Source organism: Acanthochromis polyacanthus, chromosome 9 (genome assembly GCF_021347895.1).
Source record: "Acanthochromis polyacanthus isolate Apoly-LR-REF ecotype Palm Island chromosome 9, KAUST_Apoly_ChrSc, whole genome shotgun sequence".
In the NCBI taxonomy this organism is placed as follows: Eukaryota; Metazoa; Chordata; class Actinopteri; family Pomacentridae; genus Acanthochromis; species Acanthochromis polyacanthus.
In genome coordinates this window covers 12,514,013-12,535,306 of record NC_067121.1, presented here as the reverse complement: position 1 = coordinate 12,535,306, position 21,294 = coordinate 12,514,013, and the positions used below count along the sequence as shown (strand labels likewise).

The window sequence follows — 21,294 nt, the reverse complement described above, 5'->3', positions numbered from 1 at the left end:
TCTCATGAATCCGCCGGTATAAACCACTTTCAGATGTGATTACCAGAGCGGGTAATATAAACACATTTATCCAACAAACAACAAGTCATGTAAACGTGCACAGCTCACCTGTCGACGCAGTTTGGACGCTCGTTTCTGGTCATAAAAGAAGATAATCCACAAAAACCGGCCAGAACCCAAGCTTAGCCATCCAGAGGAAACAATCCAGTATAATACTTTGGCCAAAACATGTCTCGAAATAAGTAAAAAATCCAGAAAACGATCGGCTCCGTGCGCGTGCACGCGGCGCGTGGTGGCGCTGTGCGTTTCATATTCACTGCATCTTTCTATTATAACTTTATCATACACGGTCGAATTCCCTTTGTTCGCGATTCAAAATGGATACTGGAGACTTCTCCTCCGTTTCAAACCGAACTTCAACCAATCAGGTGACTCGTTTCCGCCTACTTCGGCGATATAGCCAACCATGGCCGAGTCTGACAGATATCGATTACATCACTTGATTGACTTGTTTCTCAGCAAATCACGCCGGAGGAAACGTTAGATTGACAGGCCTGGTAGCCAATGAGCTTGCTGAATGGCTTGAATATAAATCCCGCCTCTGCCAGCGGCTTTATATGATATTTCATTCGTGAGCTCCGGGCTCCACCTGCTGTTTCTCTGTATTCCTCTCAATCTGTGTGTGTGATCGACACTGAAGCCTATCTGAAGTGATTTTTTGAGTTCTTTATGAGTTTTTGGAATGAAAATGAAGTGAAAATTAAGTGAAAATGAATTTATACCATTCTGTAGAGAGTGTGCACAGTGTATAAAGATTGTATCCAACATTGACAGGGGCGGAGCATATCAGTACAAATACATGTGTGAAACACTCATTTCTTGTAGTATTGCTCTGAAATTTTGACCTGAACTATGTAAGACCCCAGGCTTTTGCAATATTGTGTTTTCAAGCTCTTTCAGTGCTGCCACACTGATTTTCAGGTGTTTTATTAGGGAAAAAATGTAGGCGAGAAAAAAATTCATCCTAATTCAGTGTGTGCCAACATAAAATACTCTGTGCCAGTAGCACCAAGAGTAATTCTGACTGCACTGGGTGAAAATTCAGGTTGTCAGCTTTCAAATGAGACCCCAACCATGCATGTACTCCAAACAGTTCAAGAACAGCATTCAATTTACTTTCTGTAAATCTCAGTAGAAATTTCGGGCGGAAATTGCCTGGACCTTAAAGGCCGAAACTAAAACTTACGTGACAGTTTCACGAATCCCCGTGAGACCGGGTTGGATATTGATTCAGATATTGAGCTTTTGATTGGCCTGAATGCACCTAAAGCTCTAGAACCGATAAAGGTGATTCCAAGCGAAGATGGAGGGCCCTATAGCCTAGCCATGCTACACCCATGTTTCTGACGGCACAAGGGTCTAGGGAAGCTCGACAGGGAGGGAGGCGGGCTAAAAGGTTGTCTATCAAATCCCTCTGCAGCAATTGGGTAGGTATACAACCAATCAACGCAATGAATAGGCTGACGTAGTTCCGAGAGCACCGGCGGATTGTGGCTAAGTCCCATTAGCTTCCCAACCAGCGGAGCCGCGGAGCCAACTGGTATATTAAGGATTTGCCATATCCCGTCGGCATAAGTCCAAATACGTCTTTCTTCTCAATGAAACACTTAAGTGCCGTCCTTTGTTTATCTTTCAAGTTGAATTTTAGCTTCAAATCTTTAAGGGCTGTGGCCAAAGCCGAGTCGAAAGATAACTGTTTATTGTGCGCTGGTTGTTTCTATCAGAATCGTCACGCCTCTGTCGTCACTTCGTTACGCCCGCCTTCTGACTCTACACTTCATGGTGATTGGTCCAGCCAGTTTTAGGAGAATCCAGCCTCGAGCCTTATGGAGGGTAACTAGACCCTCCCTGGCAGAGAATTAAATTCGTTGCCGTGGGTTGTCTAGCGCAGCTAGGCTAAGGGCCCTATGCTGTTCAGACCATGTTGGGCTGGACTGTTAATGGGCCGATGTTTGCAGCATGATTGGAACAAACCAGTATTTCTGCTAATCACATCTCTGTGGTGAAATTGGACGAGCTGTGGAAGCAGCAATTTCAGCTAGACTTCCCAGAATGCAGCCATGAAGAGCAACTGAGTCCATCAAGACAAGATAACCAGTTCATGGATAACGTAAAAGGCTCTGCTAAGTTGGTGGATGGCCACTATGTCATCGGTTTGCCTTTAAAGAAAAGAGATATGTGCATGCCTGATAACCGCAAGTTAGTCGAGCAGCGTGCCTCGAGTTTGAGAAGAAGGTTCCAGAAGGATCCCTTGTTTCAGGCAGATTACACTGCCTTTATGCATGATATAATTTCTTGTGGTTATGTAGCAAAGGTGCCTCCTGAAGAGCTGACATGCAGCCCAGACAGAACCTGGTATCTTCCTCATCATGGTGTATACATCCACAAAAAGGAAAGATTAGAGTCGTTTTTGATTGTGCTGTGTCATTCCAAGGAGCATCGTTGAACACGCAGTTGCTTCAAGGACCTGATCTTACGAGCTCGTTGATTGGAGTCATAACCAGATTCAGGAAAGAACCTGTTGTTTTAATGGTGGACATTGAGGCCAAGTATAACCAGGTGTGTGTGCTGGCTGAGGACTGTGACCTGCTAAGGTTCCTGTGGTGGCCTGGTGGAGACTTCTATCAACCACTGGAGGAGTACAGAATGTGTGTGTACCTATTTGGTGCAACGTCACTGAGCTGTGCAAATTTTGCCCTGCGAAAGTGTGCAGAGGATAGTAGCACCTCCTTCCGTCAGCAGGTGGTGAACCACCACCATCATGCACTGTTTTTATGTAGATGACTGTCTGGTTTCTGTGCCCTCTGAGTCTGAGGCTATTGCTCTCTATCATGACCTTTGAGCCATTTGTGCCAGAGGTGGCTTCCAATAGAGAAAATGGACAAGCAACAGTTGTAATGTATTGGGGGCTATTCCTGATGAGGAGAGGGCAGTGGACGTAAAGGAGATAGATCTGAGCCACAACTCACTTCCTACTGAGAGTGTTCTGGGAGTGAAGTGGTGCGTTCAGTCCGATGCATTTAAGTTCAGGATTTCAGTCCAAGATCGACCTTTGACCCGTAGAGGCATCTTATCAGTGGTGAGCTCCATTTACGATCCCCTTGGAGTGCTTGCGCCAGTGGTGCTAAAAGCAAAACTGATCTTGCAGGATCTGTATAGGAAGGGCCTTGGGTGGGATGATGCTGTACCAACATCCATTGCACAGGAGTGGATAAATTGTTTACAGGAGCTCCACCTTCTGGAAGATTTTCAGGTCAGCAGAGGGTTTAAATCTGCAGACTTTGGTGCTGTTGCATCTGCCCAACTACATCATTTCGCAGACGTAAGTGAGGTGGACTACGGAACAGCCACCTACCTGCTGTCGTGTGACACCAGTGGAAAGCAGTGCAGCTCCCTCGTCATGGGAAGGTCCAGAGTGGTTCCCTTAAAATCAGTTACCATCCCTACACTGGACTAGTGCGAAGGGGGAGTGGACTGTTGAGCCCTTAAATAGCGAGTCTGCATCGATGCTCACTCTCGACAACTTTTTCAGGAAGTGCAACGTCGAAATGGAGGAGGAAACAACATATTGATGTGAGTTCCACATGCGTCCATAATTTCTCCCACGCCTTTTTCACACTGACAGAACATCACAAAAAGAGTGGTGTAAAAAGATAAAACAAAAGAAACAAATCTTCTTCTCTGCTGATGTTTGATTTAATTGTGCACCCCCTGACACCTTAAAATTTGAACACAACTGACAGAATTAATTTATTCATTCATTTGTTGAATTTGAAATGCCAGATAATAGGATTGGAAAACATGTGGGATGACTTATGCAGCCTATGTGCATATTTCATGTGATATTTCAGGTTTTGTGTAACTGACGGGAGTTGTATTTTACAGTTAAATGTATTCCCTCACAGAGTTTTGTAGCATCACATTATGTCACTTTTACGAAATACACAGATGACACTGCAATGCAACATTTACCTCTTGCTGATGTGGCAGTGCTAACAAACGAAGATGCTTTCGTCTTCTGGAAGCAGCAGCGATCCTTGTTAGTTGCAACCTGTGCCACAGCACTACAGCCATGCACAGTAGGCGTCTTTGTGTTACCATGGCGATGACGTCTTCCGTTTTCCGGTGAGGCGACGGGGCGTCCCATTCCTGACAATCGTATTTATATCCTCCCCCTTCAATTAAAGTGCCCCCTACAGCTGCGAGTGTAACTTCTTTTGGAGTGACACTCGGTAGTGGAGGGGGAGTGTGTAGGGGGCGGTTTGGGACTGAGCCAAAAAAACCTGCTGGGAAACAGAATTAGCTGTTCAGAATGCAATCTGTTATTGAGGTCAGCAGATGATTAGGATGTTGCATGAAGTAAATGGTTTTAGGTTTATTATGGTTTAGTTTACATGGGATGTAAATGTTGTTTGTCATTTCAGTGACATGTCTATACTGGAACAATACAAGCAGTCAGAAATGCTCTGAGAGTACTGTAAAAAGCCAATGCATAATTCTGGTTCTCAAGTGCTGGTAAAATTACAGAAAGTGTGCATTACTGACATTTTCTGTGTTTTGTTTGCGTTTGTTCCAGAGAGTTTTTCAGTTCGATTCTAATGATAGGCCACATGAATACATGTGGGACAACGTTAGCTTTCACAGAGGACTATTAATTCGGGAATGGTTCAATATGAACCCTCAAGTTATTGTGGTTTTTCTGTTGCCATATTCTCTCTTTCTGAATCCTATAGAAGAATTCTTCTCTACATGGAGGTGGAAGGTATGTGAGCGGCACCCATACTTTGGGAAAATCTCTTGCAATCAATGGTCTTGGCATGTGGTGATGTTTCTGCTGATGCAAGTCAGGGCTGGATCAGACACACAAGGTCTTTCTTTCCATGTTGCCTGGCCAGAGAAAACATAGCTTGTGATGTTGATGAGGTCCTGTGGGCTGACCAAAGCAAAGTAGTGCCCCCAATGAAACAAGAAATCAAACAACATGAGACCAGAAAAATGACCACAGTGTACTTTATTAAATGAATTTGGGTAGTTTGTGTTGCATTAAATTCAAATAAAAATTTACAAAAAATCCAATATATACAAAAATGTAATTTTCATCATTTTATCACTCTTTATTTATTTTTACACTAAAATGTTGAACGCTTAGCGCTTCAGACTTTCATCACACAATTCCACTTACCGAAAAGACCAATGTTTTTTTGTGTTAAACATCTGTATCTTTTTTAAAAATACACCACATACACCACATATATCTTTTTTTTTATTTGTAGTATATTGTCATAGTTACAGCCATCACAGTGGCATCAAACCTCTAAAGACACCCTTCACAGTCAGAACTCAGAAAGAGAGGAATGTTCTTTTTTGACATATACACTTTGCATACATTTATTTACAGATAAGCATTTGAACTGATCAGATCAATGTCTGTGGTACTCCATAAACCCATTCTCTAAACATACATCTGTACAGAATGATTATACAAGTGTGACTGAAATTCTACTATTATTCATCTGCTGGTTACTGTGCTTGTACTAAGGCTGGATAGTCTGAAACTCTTGTAGATCTTGACCTGACCATCCAAATAGAGAACTTTTTTTGTCTAGTAGGCAACAAAGTCTGTTTGGCATTAATCTACAGACTGCTGCAGCAGAGCTTTGATCCATTACAGTTGATGCACAGAGATGGGCTGACCTCCAAGATGCTCACAAGAAACACTGCCATTCACATCTCAGGGAGGGACAAAGGGTATCAATATTACTGCAGTGTACTGACTTTCTTAGCAGAGTGGTGTGATTGTGGAATAACTGCAATTTTTGTCATTGCTAGCTATCTACAGTTTTCCTGTGGAGATATAGATGTACTTCAGCACCTTTTAAAATAATACATATGACATTTTCTGATCTGTGTGAACTTTAGTTACTTTTAGGTAACTAAAACTGTTTGTTTTTGGTGAAAGAAAGATTGTGCTCATTAAAAAAAAGAACCAATGTTGACTGTTTGTGAGTCATTGTTGTTGCATGTAATACCTCTTTACCACTCCTGCCACACTCTAAAATGTTTTTCTATTGTCTTTCTTCACATCAGTAGCTATTTTTTGGATAATGAAACTAATTAAAGTTTTGACTTTGTGCTAAGATTATTTTAATATTGTACCACCCACATATTATTATATCCTTAATGGTTAGAGATGATTATGTAACCCCCAAATACATCTAAATGGTCCAAAAACAATCAAGAGGTAAATTAACTGGTTGATAATGTTTTTTCAAACAGCCACTAAGAAACAATAGGAACACAACAGTAAATGTTTTTTATGTGTTGTGCTTCTCTCACTGGTTATGCTTTTCTGTATTACAGTCACAACTGATGCTTTGTGTGACAAGCACAGGGAATCAGCAGTCAACCATGCTGGACACAAAGCCTTTCATTAGACCCAGAGTGCTGAGGTCTACACAACCTCCTAATTGGGCAGTGGTGCAGTCCTAGTATAAGCACAGTAACTACTGTTGACACGTGATTGTGAGAAAACAGCATACACACCACTTCACACATGCACACACACAAACCAAGTTAATCAGAAAATTCAGCAGTGCTTTCAGACAAACAATATCCTAACATGAGTAATGTGTTTGAAATAAAGTCAAAAACAGAACTATATTTTCTTTAAGGCAAACAAAACATAGAAAGCAGCTTTTTAGAGTTACAGTGGGTATGGAAAGTATTCAGACCCCTTGAAATGTTTCACTCTCTGTGTCATTGCAGCCATTTACCAAAATCAAAAAAGTTCATTTTATTTCTCATTAATGTACACTCAGCACCCCATCTTGACAGAAAAAAAACAGAAATGTAGAAATGTTTGAAAATTTATTAAAAAAGAAATACTGAAATATCACATGGTCATAAGTATTCAGACCCTGTGCTCAGTATTGAGTAGAAGCACCCTTTTCAGCTAGTATAGCCATGAGTCTTCTTGGGAATGACGCAACAAGTTTTTCACACCTGGAAAAACCTGCCATTCTTCCTTGCAGATCCTCTCCAGTTCTGTCAGGTTGGATGGTGAACGTTGGTGGACAGCCAGTTCGAGGTCTCTCCAGAGATGCTCAATTGGGTTTAGGTCAGGGCTCTGGCTGGGCCAGTCAAGAACGGTCACAGAGTTGTTCTGAAGCCACTCCTTTGTTATTTTAGCTGTGTGCTTAGGGTCATTGTCCTGTTGAAAGGTGAACCTTCGGCCCAGTCTGAGGTCCTGAGCACTCTGGAAGAGGTTTTCCTCCAGGATATCTCTGTACTTGGCCGCATTCATCCTTCCTTCAATTGCAACCAGTCTTCCTGTCCCTGCAGCTGAAAAACACCCCCACCATGTTTCACTGTAGGGATTGTATTGGGCAGGTGATGAGCAGTGCCTGGTTTTCTCCACACATACCGCTTAGAATTAACACCAAAAAGTTCAATCTTGGTCTCATCAGACCAGAGAATCTTATTTCTCATAGTCTGGGAGTCCTTCATGTGCTTTCTGGCAAACTCTACGCGGGCTTTCATGTGTCTTGCACTGAGGAGAGGCTTCCGTCGGGCCGCTCTGCCATAAAGCCCCGACTGGTGGAGGGCTGCAGTGATAGTTGACTTTGTGGAACTTTCTCCTATCTCCCGACTGCATCTCTGGAGCTCAGCCACAGTGATCTTTGGGTTCTTCTTTACCTCTCTCACCAAGGCTCTTCTCCCACCATTGCTCAGTTTGGCTGGACGGCCAGGTCTAGGAAGAGTTGTGGTCGTCCCAAACTTCTTCCATTTGAGGATTATGGAGGCCACTGTGCTCTTAGGAACCTTGAATGCTGCAGAAATTCTTTTGTAACCTTGGCCAGATCTGTGCCTTGCCACAATTCTGTCTTTGAGCTCCTTGGGCAGTTCCTTCCACCTCATGATTCTCATTTGCTCTGACATGCACTGTGAGCTGTAAGGTCTTATATAGACAGGTGTGTGCCTTTCCTAATCAAGTCCAATCAGTTTAATTAAACACAGCTGGACTCCAATAAAGAAGCAGAACCATCGGGAGGAGGATCAGAAGAAATGGACAGCATGTGAGTTAAATATGAATGTCGCTGCAAAGGGTCTGAATACTTCTGACCATGTGATATTTCAGTTTTTCTTTTTTAAAAAAAATTGCAAAAATTTCTACATTTCTGTTTTTTTCTGTCAAGATGGGGTGCTGAGTGTACATTGATGAGAAATAAAATGAACTTTTTTGATTTTGGCAAATGGCTGCAACGACACAGAGAGTGAAAAATTTCAAGGGGTCTGAATACTTTCTGTACTCACTCTATGACCAGAGTGAGAGAGGTCTGTTGATGTGTCACATCCTGCCTCTGATACACTTCCTGCAGTTAGCAAGATACCCACTACCAGTCCAATGTTTGATAAGCACCTGTGAAACCTTAATGGAAGATTCCCTTTTTTGACAGCACCTCATCCCATTTTTTGTTTCAACAGTGAAATTAAACAAAATCATTGCTTTAAATATAGAAACAAGCCAGATCAGTCCTCCTGCTGCAGTGGTTGTTTTTATTAAACACTAAATTAGAGTTGATTAAATGTTAATCCAAGGACTCAGTACTGTAAAACACTGCACAGTAGTTTAGTACTGTAATGTGCATGACATAAAAAAGAAGAAATGCATTTTTTTTAATACAGCTTTTATAATTATTGCCAAATTGAAAACAAATTGTGAGCCTATTCAATAAGGGAAAAACTGCCTTTTCATTGGCATCATTCTTTGGAGGACTGAAAATGGTTTGTCAATTGAATTTTCAATTTGATTTTGGAAAATGTATTTTTAGTGTCATCTTTGTTACAGAAGTAGATGCAATGCCAATGAATGGGTGTTCTGTTCATCAAGCAAACTGAGGTAGCTCTACGATAACACAAATTACTATATATTATGAGTTAGTTCAGGAAATGGTGATGTGTTGCAAAGGCTACACTGGATTTAGGAGACCCTGAAAATAAATGTAGATAAAATGTTTTGATGTATCTTGAAAATAATATAAGGCTGCTTTACACAGAGTAGGCTACACATACATAAGCACTTTGCATGACAGCTCTGTTGTCATGCAAATTGTTTGTGAGTGAATGAGAAACACATTGTAAAATGTTTTGTAAAACCTAGCAAAGGTGAAAAAGATGCTATATAAGTACAGACCATTTACAAAGGAAATCTGCTTTTCAAACTTCATATGTCTTTGTTGTCCATTATTCAGTTACTGATTCATTTTAGCATCAAGAAACTGGCCAAGTGAATGAATAAGTGTATACACCAATGCCATTGCTTTTTGCTTTTTATAAAGATCTGAAATGTTTAAAACATTTTTTCCCCACAAATCCTTGTGAGTTTTACTAACAATAGAGACAATCTCCTGCTGGATCTATTTTACTGAAGAATGGTATAGTCCAGTGTGATACCACTGACCTTAACACTTTCTATTGAATTCTAAATTCTTGACCTCCTGTCATCAACAATTTATATTATGTCAAAATTTGCTGATGAATTAATGAATTCAGACTGAGTGATTTTTTTTTTTTTTTTTTTTTTGGGGGGGGGGGGGGGGGGGCAACTTGGTCTGTTACCTAGACAGCTCCTAAAGAGCTTTGTAAATGCAGACTTATGAAGTGTGCCTTTCATTAACTTTAACAGTATTGTGTCATTCAGAAACCCATGCTTTTTCTATTTGAAAATGAACACACAGAAATCCAATTAAATGTACAACAAAACCCTCTGCTGTCTATATTACCCACAATGACACTCAACCACTGACAGTTCAGTCAGAACTTCACAAATATCATGTTCGCAATAGATAACAGAGCCTGCAACAGAGACAAACTGCAGGCTACAGAAGTCTCAGAAAATCTCCTCTTTCAAAATAAGTGATTCAATTATTTTTCAGACTTTTAGTCATAGGTCCAATATTGGCTCTAGTGACATCCCTTCAGGATATTTCTCCAATATTGTGCTTCCACTGGAGTCACAAAAGACCTTATGTTTAAAACTTTTTCACATTAACACTGTTACATCTGAACACCTTTAAGCACACTGATGTGTAAAATCAGTGCAGCTCCTTTTTAAATACACCAAATTCAAATTTGTATAAAAGGTAAATAAATAAAATAAAAATAAATTGCTGGAGCAGCTGTTTTTTTAAACTGTCCTCTAAAAACTCCTCAAAACAGTAACACTGCATGCACCTCTGATGAGAGCACACAGTTACACACTCAGCTACATGATGACAAACATGATAAATAAGCAGTAAGTAAAAAATTAAGTGAAAGTTTAAAGTGACTTATGCTTCCGCTCTAATATGAATCATATATAGTATTCTGTTCTGCGTTCTTCTGTAATACAACAAAACATAATTCAGAATTCAAACACAAGGCTTGTTTGTTTGAGCAGGATGGAAAGGTGTCTGTAAAATTATCTTCACTTGCTTTTGTGCTTTTACTTTCTCTTTCTAACCTTAGAAAGAAAATAAGAAAATAAGAAAATAAATAAATAAATAAATAAATGCACTTGTGACATCACAAATTACAAAAGCTAACCAGAACAGACACACTGTTACCATCTGAATAGCACTGCCTTGACTCTTAATATGGTGGGTTTAGCTGACAGCCCATCTGTGTGAGGACGTCATGATCTCCAGGTATTTCCTGAAATCAAGTTGTTTGGGCTGGTAGGGTGAGGCTGGTGGAGATGGCACAGCTCTCCATTCTTTCTGCCATCTCAGTCTCTCTGAATCAGATAACTGGGGATGTTCAGGCTTTTGGCCAAGTTGTGACTTTGTTGTAACCTGCTAGGTAACCTGGTCTGAGGAGTCCATTTGTTTTGCACCATGTGAATGGCCAAATGTCTATGTACCATTTACTTAGGAAAAATTTATAAGCATTATTACTGTGGGAAGAAGGTAAGCCAGCCTTGTACCTGTACACCTTTTCTTTGCAGTGGTCTCTTTACGCAGGATATTGCGTCCACACAGTGTGCAGGAAATTGTTCAGAAACGGTTTGGGGAAGAATACAAGGTGTTTAACATGTTTACTTGGCCTCAAAATTCCACAGATCTCAGTTTGGTAAAAGTCTTGGTGAGTGTGCAAGGAAAAAAAAATTTGATTCATTGAGGCCCCACCTTGCAACATACAGAACTGTAAAGATCTGCTGCTAACAGTTGGCCTAATGCCACAAGAGTCCATGTCTTAATGAGTCAGAACTGCTTGATGGCATGCGGTTTACATGTTGTGGCTAAACAGTGTGACACCTGATCAAGAAAACAGGTTGAAGTTGTCCTGATCAGATGTCACACTTGAAACATCTGACTGTCTCTTTTTGCTTTGGTCTTTTGCTGTTGACAGGTTGGAGATAAATCTGAACATTTTGCATCTGAGGGGCAGAAGTAATAAATAGAAAACTGTGATAGCATTATTCCAGTGCCTTGCTGTGAATGAGAAGCTAGATATCTTCTTCAGAGAAGAAGGAACAAACAAAATTTTGGTCATCTACACAATAAAAATGGAGAGAGCTCTTTAGAAATAGTTTCAAATTGCATTTTTTCTTTTATGTCTGCTGGCATTGATCATGTTTCATGCTTCTCACAAAAAAGATAATGTAAGATGTGAAAAAAAAGACCAGTTATACAGGGTGACACAAAAAATGGGAACTATTTAACAATCCAATAGTAATTGAAACCTTAAAACATGCTATTTAAGAAACAATGATGAAATTTTCATTTTTTAAAGATTACTTCCTGTAGATGGCGTCCTCCTGTACGAATGCATTCTTGAAATCTACCTGGGGCTATCTCAAGAGTAAAGTGTACACGACTCGACCAAGAACTCTGGATGAATTAAAACAGAGAATTCAGGATGAAATTCACAGTATCCCAGCTGAGATGTTGCAGCGGTCAATGAGGAATCTCAACAGCAGCTTTCAAGAATTCATTCTTACATGAGGACGCCATCTACAGGAAGAAATTTTTAAAAAATGAAAATTCCATCATTGTTTCTTAAATGGCATGTTTTAAGGTTTCAATTACTATGAATAAAATATTTTTCTTCCATCACTCTTGGTTTTATTGGATTGTTAAAAAGTTCCCATTTTTTTGTATCACCCTGTACTACCAGTCAAAAGTTTGGAAACACTTTGTCATTCTTTTGACTGGAAGTGTATATCAGTCAGTGTTTGCTATGTTATAACTTTTTCTAAAAAGACGTTTCTATCTCCCATCATTTGCATTAAGTCTTTTTTTTGAAAGGCAAAATCTACCTCTGCATAATACTGTTTTTTTGTTTGTTTATTTTTTCCATTCTCGTGAAACCTTTCAAATCTGACAAACCATGTTATGTGGTAGGAGAATCCTGTCTCAACTTTCATAGTGACACACTTGTGTTGTGTGGCTTGGTTGTCATGTTGTGTTGAAACATTAAAAGATGTCATTGGGTCAGGTGGAAAACAAAACCAGGAACCCTTTTCCTAGAAGATGATGTGCCAACATGTACCTTCACTGACTGATTACAGTAAAGTGCATATTCAAGCATCCACTCACATTTCCTCCTGAGCTACTTCTATTGTCCACACACCACTCCACACTCATGCACACACATGCACAAACGCGCACACGCACACACACACACACACACACACACACACACACACACACACACACACACACACACACACACACACACACGCAAACACAACATATTGCCAATACACACACATTTATCCACAAAAGAAACAGAATTACAATGATTTCAGTACCTTCTACGTAATTGCTAAAGTAAAAAAAATGCTGCATGTTGTATCAGAGTACTGTACATATCCTGGCGGTTGATTAGTTTGGCTGAGATGGCTGCTTGTCTGTGTTTTCTTTCTTCTTTATCCTCAACTTGTTTCCATTTCCTGTATCTTTCTCTCCTGTCTTCACCTATTCATTGTCTGGCAATTTGCTCTCCTTTTTGCTCTCCTCCATGGACAAACCAAGATCATTGTCATTCCACAGCCAGGTTTATGAGGCTGGACTGCACATACCTGACTTGAGCTGCCAGGAAGATTTTTCTTGGCATTGTATGATTTTGACCTTTTTCATTATGGGAGAAGGACTGTGAGCTTGTGTCTGTTCAACTTCCACTCCATTTTTCTTGCTCCCTTTTCTTCCATCCTGCCAGGTTTGGCTGATTTAATCCAAACACAATAGACAGAATGTGTATAGATGCTACTTTGGCCTCTTAGTCCACTTTCTGCCTGACCTACTTTCAATGTAGATAAGAATTATCCAAGGAGAATGAATGGTTTAGGCCAGAGAAGAACTTTTGGGACCTGTCATCCTTAAGTTGTTCATCAGAACCAGAGGAAGTTTCCAAGGAATCTTTTTGGCACATTGAGAGTGGGAGTGATGAGTTTTATCATGGAGATATTGATGGAAGTAATGGAAGTACATACCCGGTTGTGGCTGGTATGGGATCACATCATCAGTACTTCCAAACAGTAGGATACTAACACATCAATACAGATACAACAATTTCAGGTTTCTACTGTTAGTAAATGAGGAATCACTTCCTGTCCACATGACATTGGAGCAATGCAAATTAAATTCAGGTGTTATGTGGGGTAAAGTAAAATATCTAATGATGGACATCTTATTTTATCCTTAGTCCTACATCAGTCTCTTGTTGGGTTTAACCAGAATCTCAAAGCACTCTGCTACTTTTCTGCATTTAGTTCATACCAGGCAGGTATTGACAAAATGCCTATTCTGGTATCCCTTTCTGGTATCCCTGACAGGATTTTCTTGTCTAGTACCAACAGCACAACAAACAATCCAAACACATCTGTGACATAAACCTGTGCCAAACCACTCCCCCAGTCACTATCAACAGTCCTGAATGCTCCTGGGTGGGCACTAATGTTGGATAATAAAAAGAAAAAGGGAAATGTAAATTGAGGAGTGACATTGTTGCTAGTAATAAATTCTTATTGCCATAGTCCCTGTTGTTGTTTATGTAATATCAGGATAACCCTCTGATGCTGCATCCCTGTATGGGTCCTGAGAGCAGGGCAGACCTATAACGTGGTCTCATATTCCAACCGCTCTTGCACCAGAGCATCATCTTTGTACTGCAGCCGTGGAGGAGTCAGGGAGCAGTCTATGGCCAGGATTGCTTTGCGTATACTTCGGTCAAGGACATGACGCTCCCAGGCAGGGTAACGATTCCTGCAAAGGTCAATCTTAATGACGGTCTCTTCAAAGCGTGGAGCGCGAGATGATGGTGTAGACGGCACTGTGGGTCGGACCTGAAACACCGGCATGCAGCCGTCCCGCTCAGAATACTTTCCCATGTCACGCTCCAGGGTTGTAATGGCACCTCGGTTGGAGCGCAGTGAGTTGGTGGCCCCTTCAGATGGTAGTGTGGAGAACTGAGCAGTGGGGTCTAGGTCGAGGCCTTGGACACTTGGTGAACGTCCAAAGCGGGGCCCATTGGGATGGAAAAAGGCATAGTACATTAGCATGAAAACCACACCAGTAAGGAAACTGCTATAAATAACACAGAGGGCTGGCACAGCAAAGGCGTCAGTGGTATGAGGTAATCGGTAGAGATACCACAACGCACTGAGAGCAGCATTCTCCACCAGGATCACCAGGTAATAGATGAAAAGCCGACATCTGCAAAAAGATATGAAATATAATAGAAATTTAAAAATTACTTGCAGTGTTCTACAGTATCATCAAATTATGTAAATTTGTGGCTGGAAGTGCTTATATTGTCTTTTGATAGTGAACTGTAAGGACTGATATAACTGTGGTTTGGTCCATCTGTCCAACACTGATGCCTCCACAACTGCTGACCATCTTTCTTTTCTTTTTATTGAACCAAGTCAAAGGCAAGTCCGAATATCAATGAGTGCCACTAAACATTTTAAGTGTGCTGTTCAGGTGGAAAAAATCTACTCTTTCATTCTTGACATTCTGGGGGACTTTTAACACCAGATAAAAGATGCCTAATTTGCTATTCACCTTTCCTCTTCCTATTTCAATCTGAAAACTAAGATGTTTTGACTGAATTTTAAAAATTTCATATGTTTTCAGACGCGGGAATTAAAAAACTAAAAAGTTTTACCTGTAAAACAATTTAAGGATGCAGACACAGGCAAACTTGTTTCCAGCACTTACAAATAATGGAATGGCTACATCAAAGGCCAATTTTTAATCACTGCTCCTTGAAATTACAAGAAAATGCAAAATTTTTGAATGGGTGTGGTATCGTGGCCATAGAAACTGACCTGGTAGTGTATATGTGTATAAATGTATTCCTGCTGTAAATACGCTCTAATGTGTGGCAACTATGGCAAGCCAATTTTTCAGCCAAAATGTGGACTCATTTGTAGGAGAACAAAAACTGTGTTCATAGGGTCTATATTTTTTCATGACTTGAGGAAAGTTATATGTTGCTTACATGTTGTCTTCATGTTGAAAATTAACAAGACTTATTCTGTCACACCAAATGTTCTGATACATATACCTGCTCTTAATTCAAAAATATTCCAATTATAAGTCTCATGAATACTGAAGCACAGTATGGCAAGTGCTATATTAACAATACAAGCGAAACAGGATATTACAATGTAAAAAAGTAATTTCTCCATGGATTTACATTTCAGCTTCTGTCATTTTAGCTGGAGGTGAGTTGGGCAACAGAACACAATGCCACAATTCATGTGTATGACTTTAGTAATGGCTGGGATTCACAACTGGCTAGGATAAGAAGGCACATTCCTTATTTTCCTAGCCAGTGAGGGTAATGTTTCTGCACCGGAGTGGGCCATCCAAGTCATTCAAGTGGCCTCTGATGATATCTGTTGAGTGCCAATAGCACATGCTTTGTTTCCCTTCAGCTCCAACTCCAGTAAAAGGAAGGCAATGCAATTTAGACATTAAGACTAGCAGAGAAGTTGAATTGTCTGAGAATTTCCTTTCTGTAGATAAATAAATGTAAATCCAGTGTGGAATGATGACTCTGATGCATTGGGTTCTTTTACTGCTTTTGGTACAGCATCAACATCATGTTTCACTTGTATTGTTGTTATAGCCCTTGCCATGATGTCTTCAATAAACAAAAGACATAATTAAGGTTGAATTATCATCATTTCCTCTGTTCAGTGTTCATATATTGGCACTTTCAACTTGGCTAAAGAAGCTGAATATGTTGTTAAATTTCACTTGAAGACATCATGGAAGCAGGTCATAATTTTAGACATATAATGACAATATATAAACCCTCTTTTTAGTATGTCAAAATTGCAAAAGACTGGAAACTTGACTTGCCCCATTTGCCAGACAGCAAATTCTACTGATGCTAGAGATCTCAAAGTTGGTAAAATGTCAACCAAAGACTGTATCTTTAGTGGAAACCATGGATACATCCATAAAGTTGCAGGGACTTTCTGGGGCCCCCTTATCACCCACATTTTAAGATTTTGCACTTTTATCCATCATCCAAACACCAGTCATTTAAAAAAAAAAAAAAAAAAACTCTGCTGAAGCCATTTAGTCATTTGAAACTGCTGGAAATAAGTTTTTTTGCTATCCTCACCAAATTTCACTGTGGTGGGAGTTATATTTCTGGAGATACTCTACCAATAAAATGTCTTGCTACGTAAGATATTTCATTGTGGGTTAAAATACACACACAAAAATAACAGGTTTGTAATCATGTGAAATTCAAGGAAAATATTTCACAGAGCTTAGTTTTGGGTCACAAGTAACAAATAGGAGAACATGGGATAAATTGTTAGACAGTGGAGGAGCATTTTTCTTGAAATATGTCTGACCTGACAAAGACTGACAATTAGCCACTTTTTCTATGATTTCTAAGCACTTTTTTAAAAATGTTTGTGTCATGGTTTACGTTTTTGTTTTTCCTTGCTCCCTCCACTCCATCCTGTTTTTGTTCACATCATTCCCTTTCAGTGGGGCTGTGACTTGACTCACTGCAGTTGCCTGATTAAACGCACCTACATCTCACCTTATCAAGACCTATATAAAACCCTGGTTTCTCCTGCTCTCCGGTGCCAGATTTTTCTGTGACTTTGGTACACCCACTCTCTGGCCACCTCCAATGACACAAGCTGAATATTTTTCTCAAGTGATTGTCACTGGCAATTCCACTCATCTCTTGTGTTCTCATGTCTAGATTCTCCTTTGAGCTTCACTGCCAGCAGCTAATTCCACTCACCTGTGGTCCAACCTTCCTCAGGTTCAGCCAACTCACTATCTTCAGACACACCATGCCACCTTCAGCCGATTAGTTCCAGTCAGCCCTCACCCATCTCACTGTTTAATAAATCCCCCTATTCTACCACTAACCTCAGTGTCCTGCTTTTGGTCAAAACCTCACAGTTCATTTTCTACATCAGAGATAATGATATTCTGTTAAAGTGGAGGACAACTCTCAAGTGTCCTGCTGTTTTTACATCCACTTGTGCCTTTCACCTGATGCTGTATCTGTGTCTCACATCTCTTCTCCTTCTGTGCCCCCTGTACATTTTAATTTTGTATCATTCGATTGAGCTTTATTTTCAGAACACCACGGTATGACATAAGCCATTTGGGCAGTTCCCAAAAGTAGGATCAAAAACAACCATCCAATTCCTTTTGACCAAGCACTAGGCAACAACAGCTCCTATACAGACCAACTTTTTGTGGGCGCATCATTACCTCCGCCAGGAGGTTATGTAATCACTGGAGTTTGTTTGTCTGTCTGTCCATCTGTCTGTGTGTGTGTCTGTCTGTCTGTCTGTTTGTCTGTTAACAGCATAACTCAAAAAGTCATGGACGGATTTTCACCAAATTTTTACAGGATGTCCGGAAGAGCACGAGTAAGAATCGATTAGATTTTGGAGGTGATCCGAATCACCATCTGGATCCAGGAATTTTTTGAAGGTCGAAGGACAATTGAGAAATGGCCGCCAGGTGGCCAGGCGGCCGCCAGGTGGCCAGGCAGCCGCAAGGCCACCGGCGGCCGCCAGACAGTGATTTGGATCACCTCCAAAATCTAATCGATTCTTACTCGTGCTCTTCCGGACATCCTGTAAAAATTTGGTGAAAATCCGTCCATGACTTTTTGAGTTATGCTGTTAACAGACAAACAGACAGACAGACAGACACACACACACGGACAGACAGACGGACAGACAGACAAACGGGATGGCGGAGGTATGCGCTCTCCGAGTGCTTTTCTAGTTTCAGATTGTATTTATTAGATTGAGGATTTTTTAAAAATGTATTTTACATTCTTTCACTCATGTATGTTTGACGATATTTTGATTGAATAAAATATGAAAGGTTGCTTAGAGAAAAACCTAAATATATATATATATTTATATATATATATATATTTATATATATACATACATATATATATATATATATATATATATATATGGAGAGAGAGAGAGACAGAGAGAGAGAGAGACAGAGCGAACAGAAATAAAATGAAATTGCTTGGGGATCTTGGGGAAACTGTTTTTCTTTACATAAGCGTCATACTGATTGGAACTCAGTATCTTTACCTTGTTCGTCCCTCTTTGACGTTGAACCAGGAAAAGATGTAGATTATGCCCACCACCATGTCAAACACAATCTCCTCCCACTTGCTGATACAGAAGTCTGTCTCGCAGTGGACAATCCAGAAGGTCATGATGCACCAATGCAGAACAATAAAGATGCCAAAATAGAGTTGGAACACCGAGGCAAACAGTGCAAAAGTGATGACTCTGGCTGCTATGGTGAAGAAGTGCCAGCAGAACTGAATTATGACAGCCAGGTAGCTGATGGGCTTCTTGTCATCCCGAGATTCTCGCAGTGCCTTCTGGTAGGAGGCCAAAGCCCAGGCCAGAGAGACGAGAGAGGCTGCTGCTGTCATACCTGCAAAAGACACTTGTTTCAAGGATTACAGAAACACTCACATTTTGTCACAACCATATGCTTTATTTTAGGGACATCTATCAACAGTATGCCATGTAAAGGATTTCCATCAGCTGGTAAGCTTGAGAACTATTTGCTGCTGGTCAGAACTTAAGCTGTAGTAGCATAATGGAAAGATTTTCCCTATCAGCCTGACGGACCATTTTGACATTTCAAGTACAGCTTAATTCAAGCTGCTTCAGGGCTACTGACAGTGAGATGGCCAGCCCACTCACTCTTCAATGCTATGAGTAACACATGTGCTACTCCTGCCCTCGAAAGATGGCTTTGAACTGATCTTTGCAGTGGACCACAAGTTCAGTAGACTGAGAGAGCTGTTGCTTGCAATAGTAGCAACAGACTGCTACTGTATACTATATTGTCTTCCTACAGGAAAAAGGATCTGATATTTACATAAGCACATCACCTTGAAAATATACTGTATATTCAAATCCTTCCATCAGCATAGAATAAAACTGAATTGCTTTGTTGTTTCACTGGCTTAAGTTGGCAAAATGTAAGACAAGAAAGAAAAATGACTTATACTAAATTATAAAATTTATGGCATTGATTACACTATTGTAGCAGTAGTTTTTCTATCTGTTACCTTGGACAGCTTGAAGCTTGTGTGTCTGTATGATGATGCACAGTTGCAGCACCAGTTGTGGAGCGCTCTCCAAAAAGGTGGCCAATAGATGCAACATGCTCACATCTGCAAACTGATACACCATTCTCCAGTAGTAACGCCAACGCTCTGTCTCAGCACTCTGACGACTCCGAATGCCCAGGTATATAGTATGGAAATACCTGGAGAAAACAAACAATAAATACGAGTCCTGAACTTCAAGTCGACAGGATAAAACATTACAACACAATACATCAAACAGAAGGGTACAACCATATGAACCAACAATAAACCTTTCAAAACTTTGAAAGTGACTCTGCATTCTGCAGTTGGATCTAGAAACACAGTTAGCCATCACAGAAAAATCTGGCCACATGAACCAAGCAATACAAACCCAAAAGCCCCCTTGGGTATTAGAGATTCCACAGAGACGCTACTCTGTCCACCGCTGTTCCGACTCGCATCCACAGGCTGAATGGACCATCCATCGACATGAGCACCATCGCAGCATCACGTGTACACAATTAGCTTTAAGACACTGAAACTTTGTGCACCTTTCTTAATTCTCATTCATTACCAAATGTAAATTCCTGTAAGTCTCCAAATTAGCCTACCATCAAATCAGCGGCTGCTTTTAGGTGTCATCTATTAATCCCTTCTCCTGAGAACGTCATATTACACCCTAATATTGAACTGAATATTACATTGTAATATTATTTTCTCTTCCTTTCTTTCTCCCTCACTCACATTCACCACATTGTTTGTTCTGTGTTGTTGTTTGTCTTAATATATGCTATTGTTGTGTCATAGTTAGTTGTGATTGTGTTGTCAGTTTAATTTAACATTTTGGTTCCTAACTTGTATAGATTTCAGCTACCGAGCTTTTATAAATAACTTTCAGCTTAAATAATTTCCCTGATCATTCCCGAAGTTCTTATTGACAGTAACAGGGGGTGCTTCATATGCTGCATTATTATGTTAATCTGATCTAAATATTTCTCTGGTTGAATATCCATTAGATTGTGTAATAATTCTGCATAAACATTCAAACCCAATTTGAGCATATATTTCCCTACAGCTGTCATAAAAAGGCTCAGCTTCTTTAATATCATCCAGTGTTTTGTTTTGTCCGATCACCAGTTTAAAGAACAAGAGCTGGCCACTTCTATAAAAAGTATTACAGTAACTATAGTTATGGAAAAAATTATTAGATCACAATTATTTTATGCAGATTCTTGTTCATTAATAAAAAGAAAGTGATCAGTCTCTTTATGAAAGTCGTAAACTCTGATTTCATTGACCTTCAGTTCCCAAAACAAAGAAATACACGGTACAACTGATGATAATTATATGCTAACATTTATTAACTAATACTACGAGCCAACAATGAATAGCAACAGACACTGAATAAATGAATGAATAAATCCAGATAAACGAGTGAACTGTAATCGTCACTGGTTGGTAGAAAGGTGATGAATTTAGAATTACTTTAAAAATTGGAAAACCAATTGTAAAAGGTAAATTCACCCGTTTAGCAGGAAGAAAATGATACTTGCATAGTATTTGCAGTAGTGAGAGAGAGGCAACTGCAGGATGTGTAGCTGTGATGATCTG

The 21,294-nt window shown here is 40.1% G+C and overlaps 1 protein-coding gene across 1 annotated transcript in view; it reads right to left on the bottom strand.

Annotated features, from left to right (window-relative positions):
• Window positions 1–5,052: 5,052 nt before the first annotated feature.
• Window positions 5,053–21,294, bottom strand: part of xkr4 (XK related 4) — a 48,951-nt gene continuing 32,709 nt past the window's right edge. The window contains exons 2-4 of the mRNA XM_022220393.2: window positions 19,663–19,862; window positions 18,662–19,016; window positions 5,053–14,756 (exon numbers count right to left, since the gene is read on the bottom strand). Of these exons, the coding sequence (XP_022076085.1) occupies window positions 14,156–14,756; window positions 18,662–19,016; window positions 19,663–19,862 (1,156 nt within the window). The 3' untranslated portion in view covers window positions 5,053–14,155. The remainder of the gene's footprint in view (window positions 14,757–18,661; window positions 19,017–19,662; window positions 19,863–21,294) is intronic.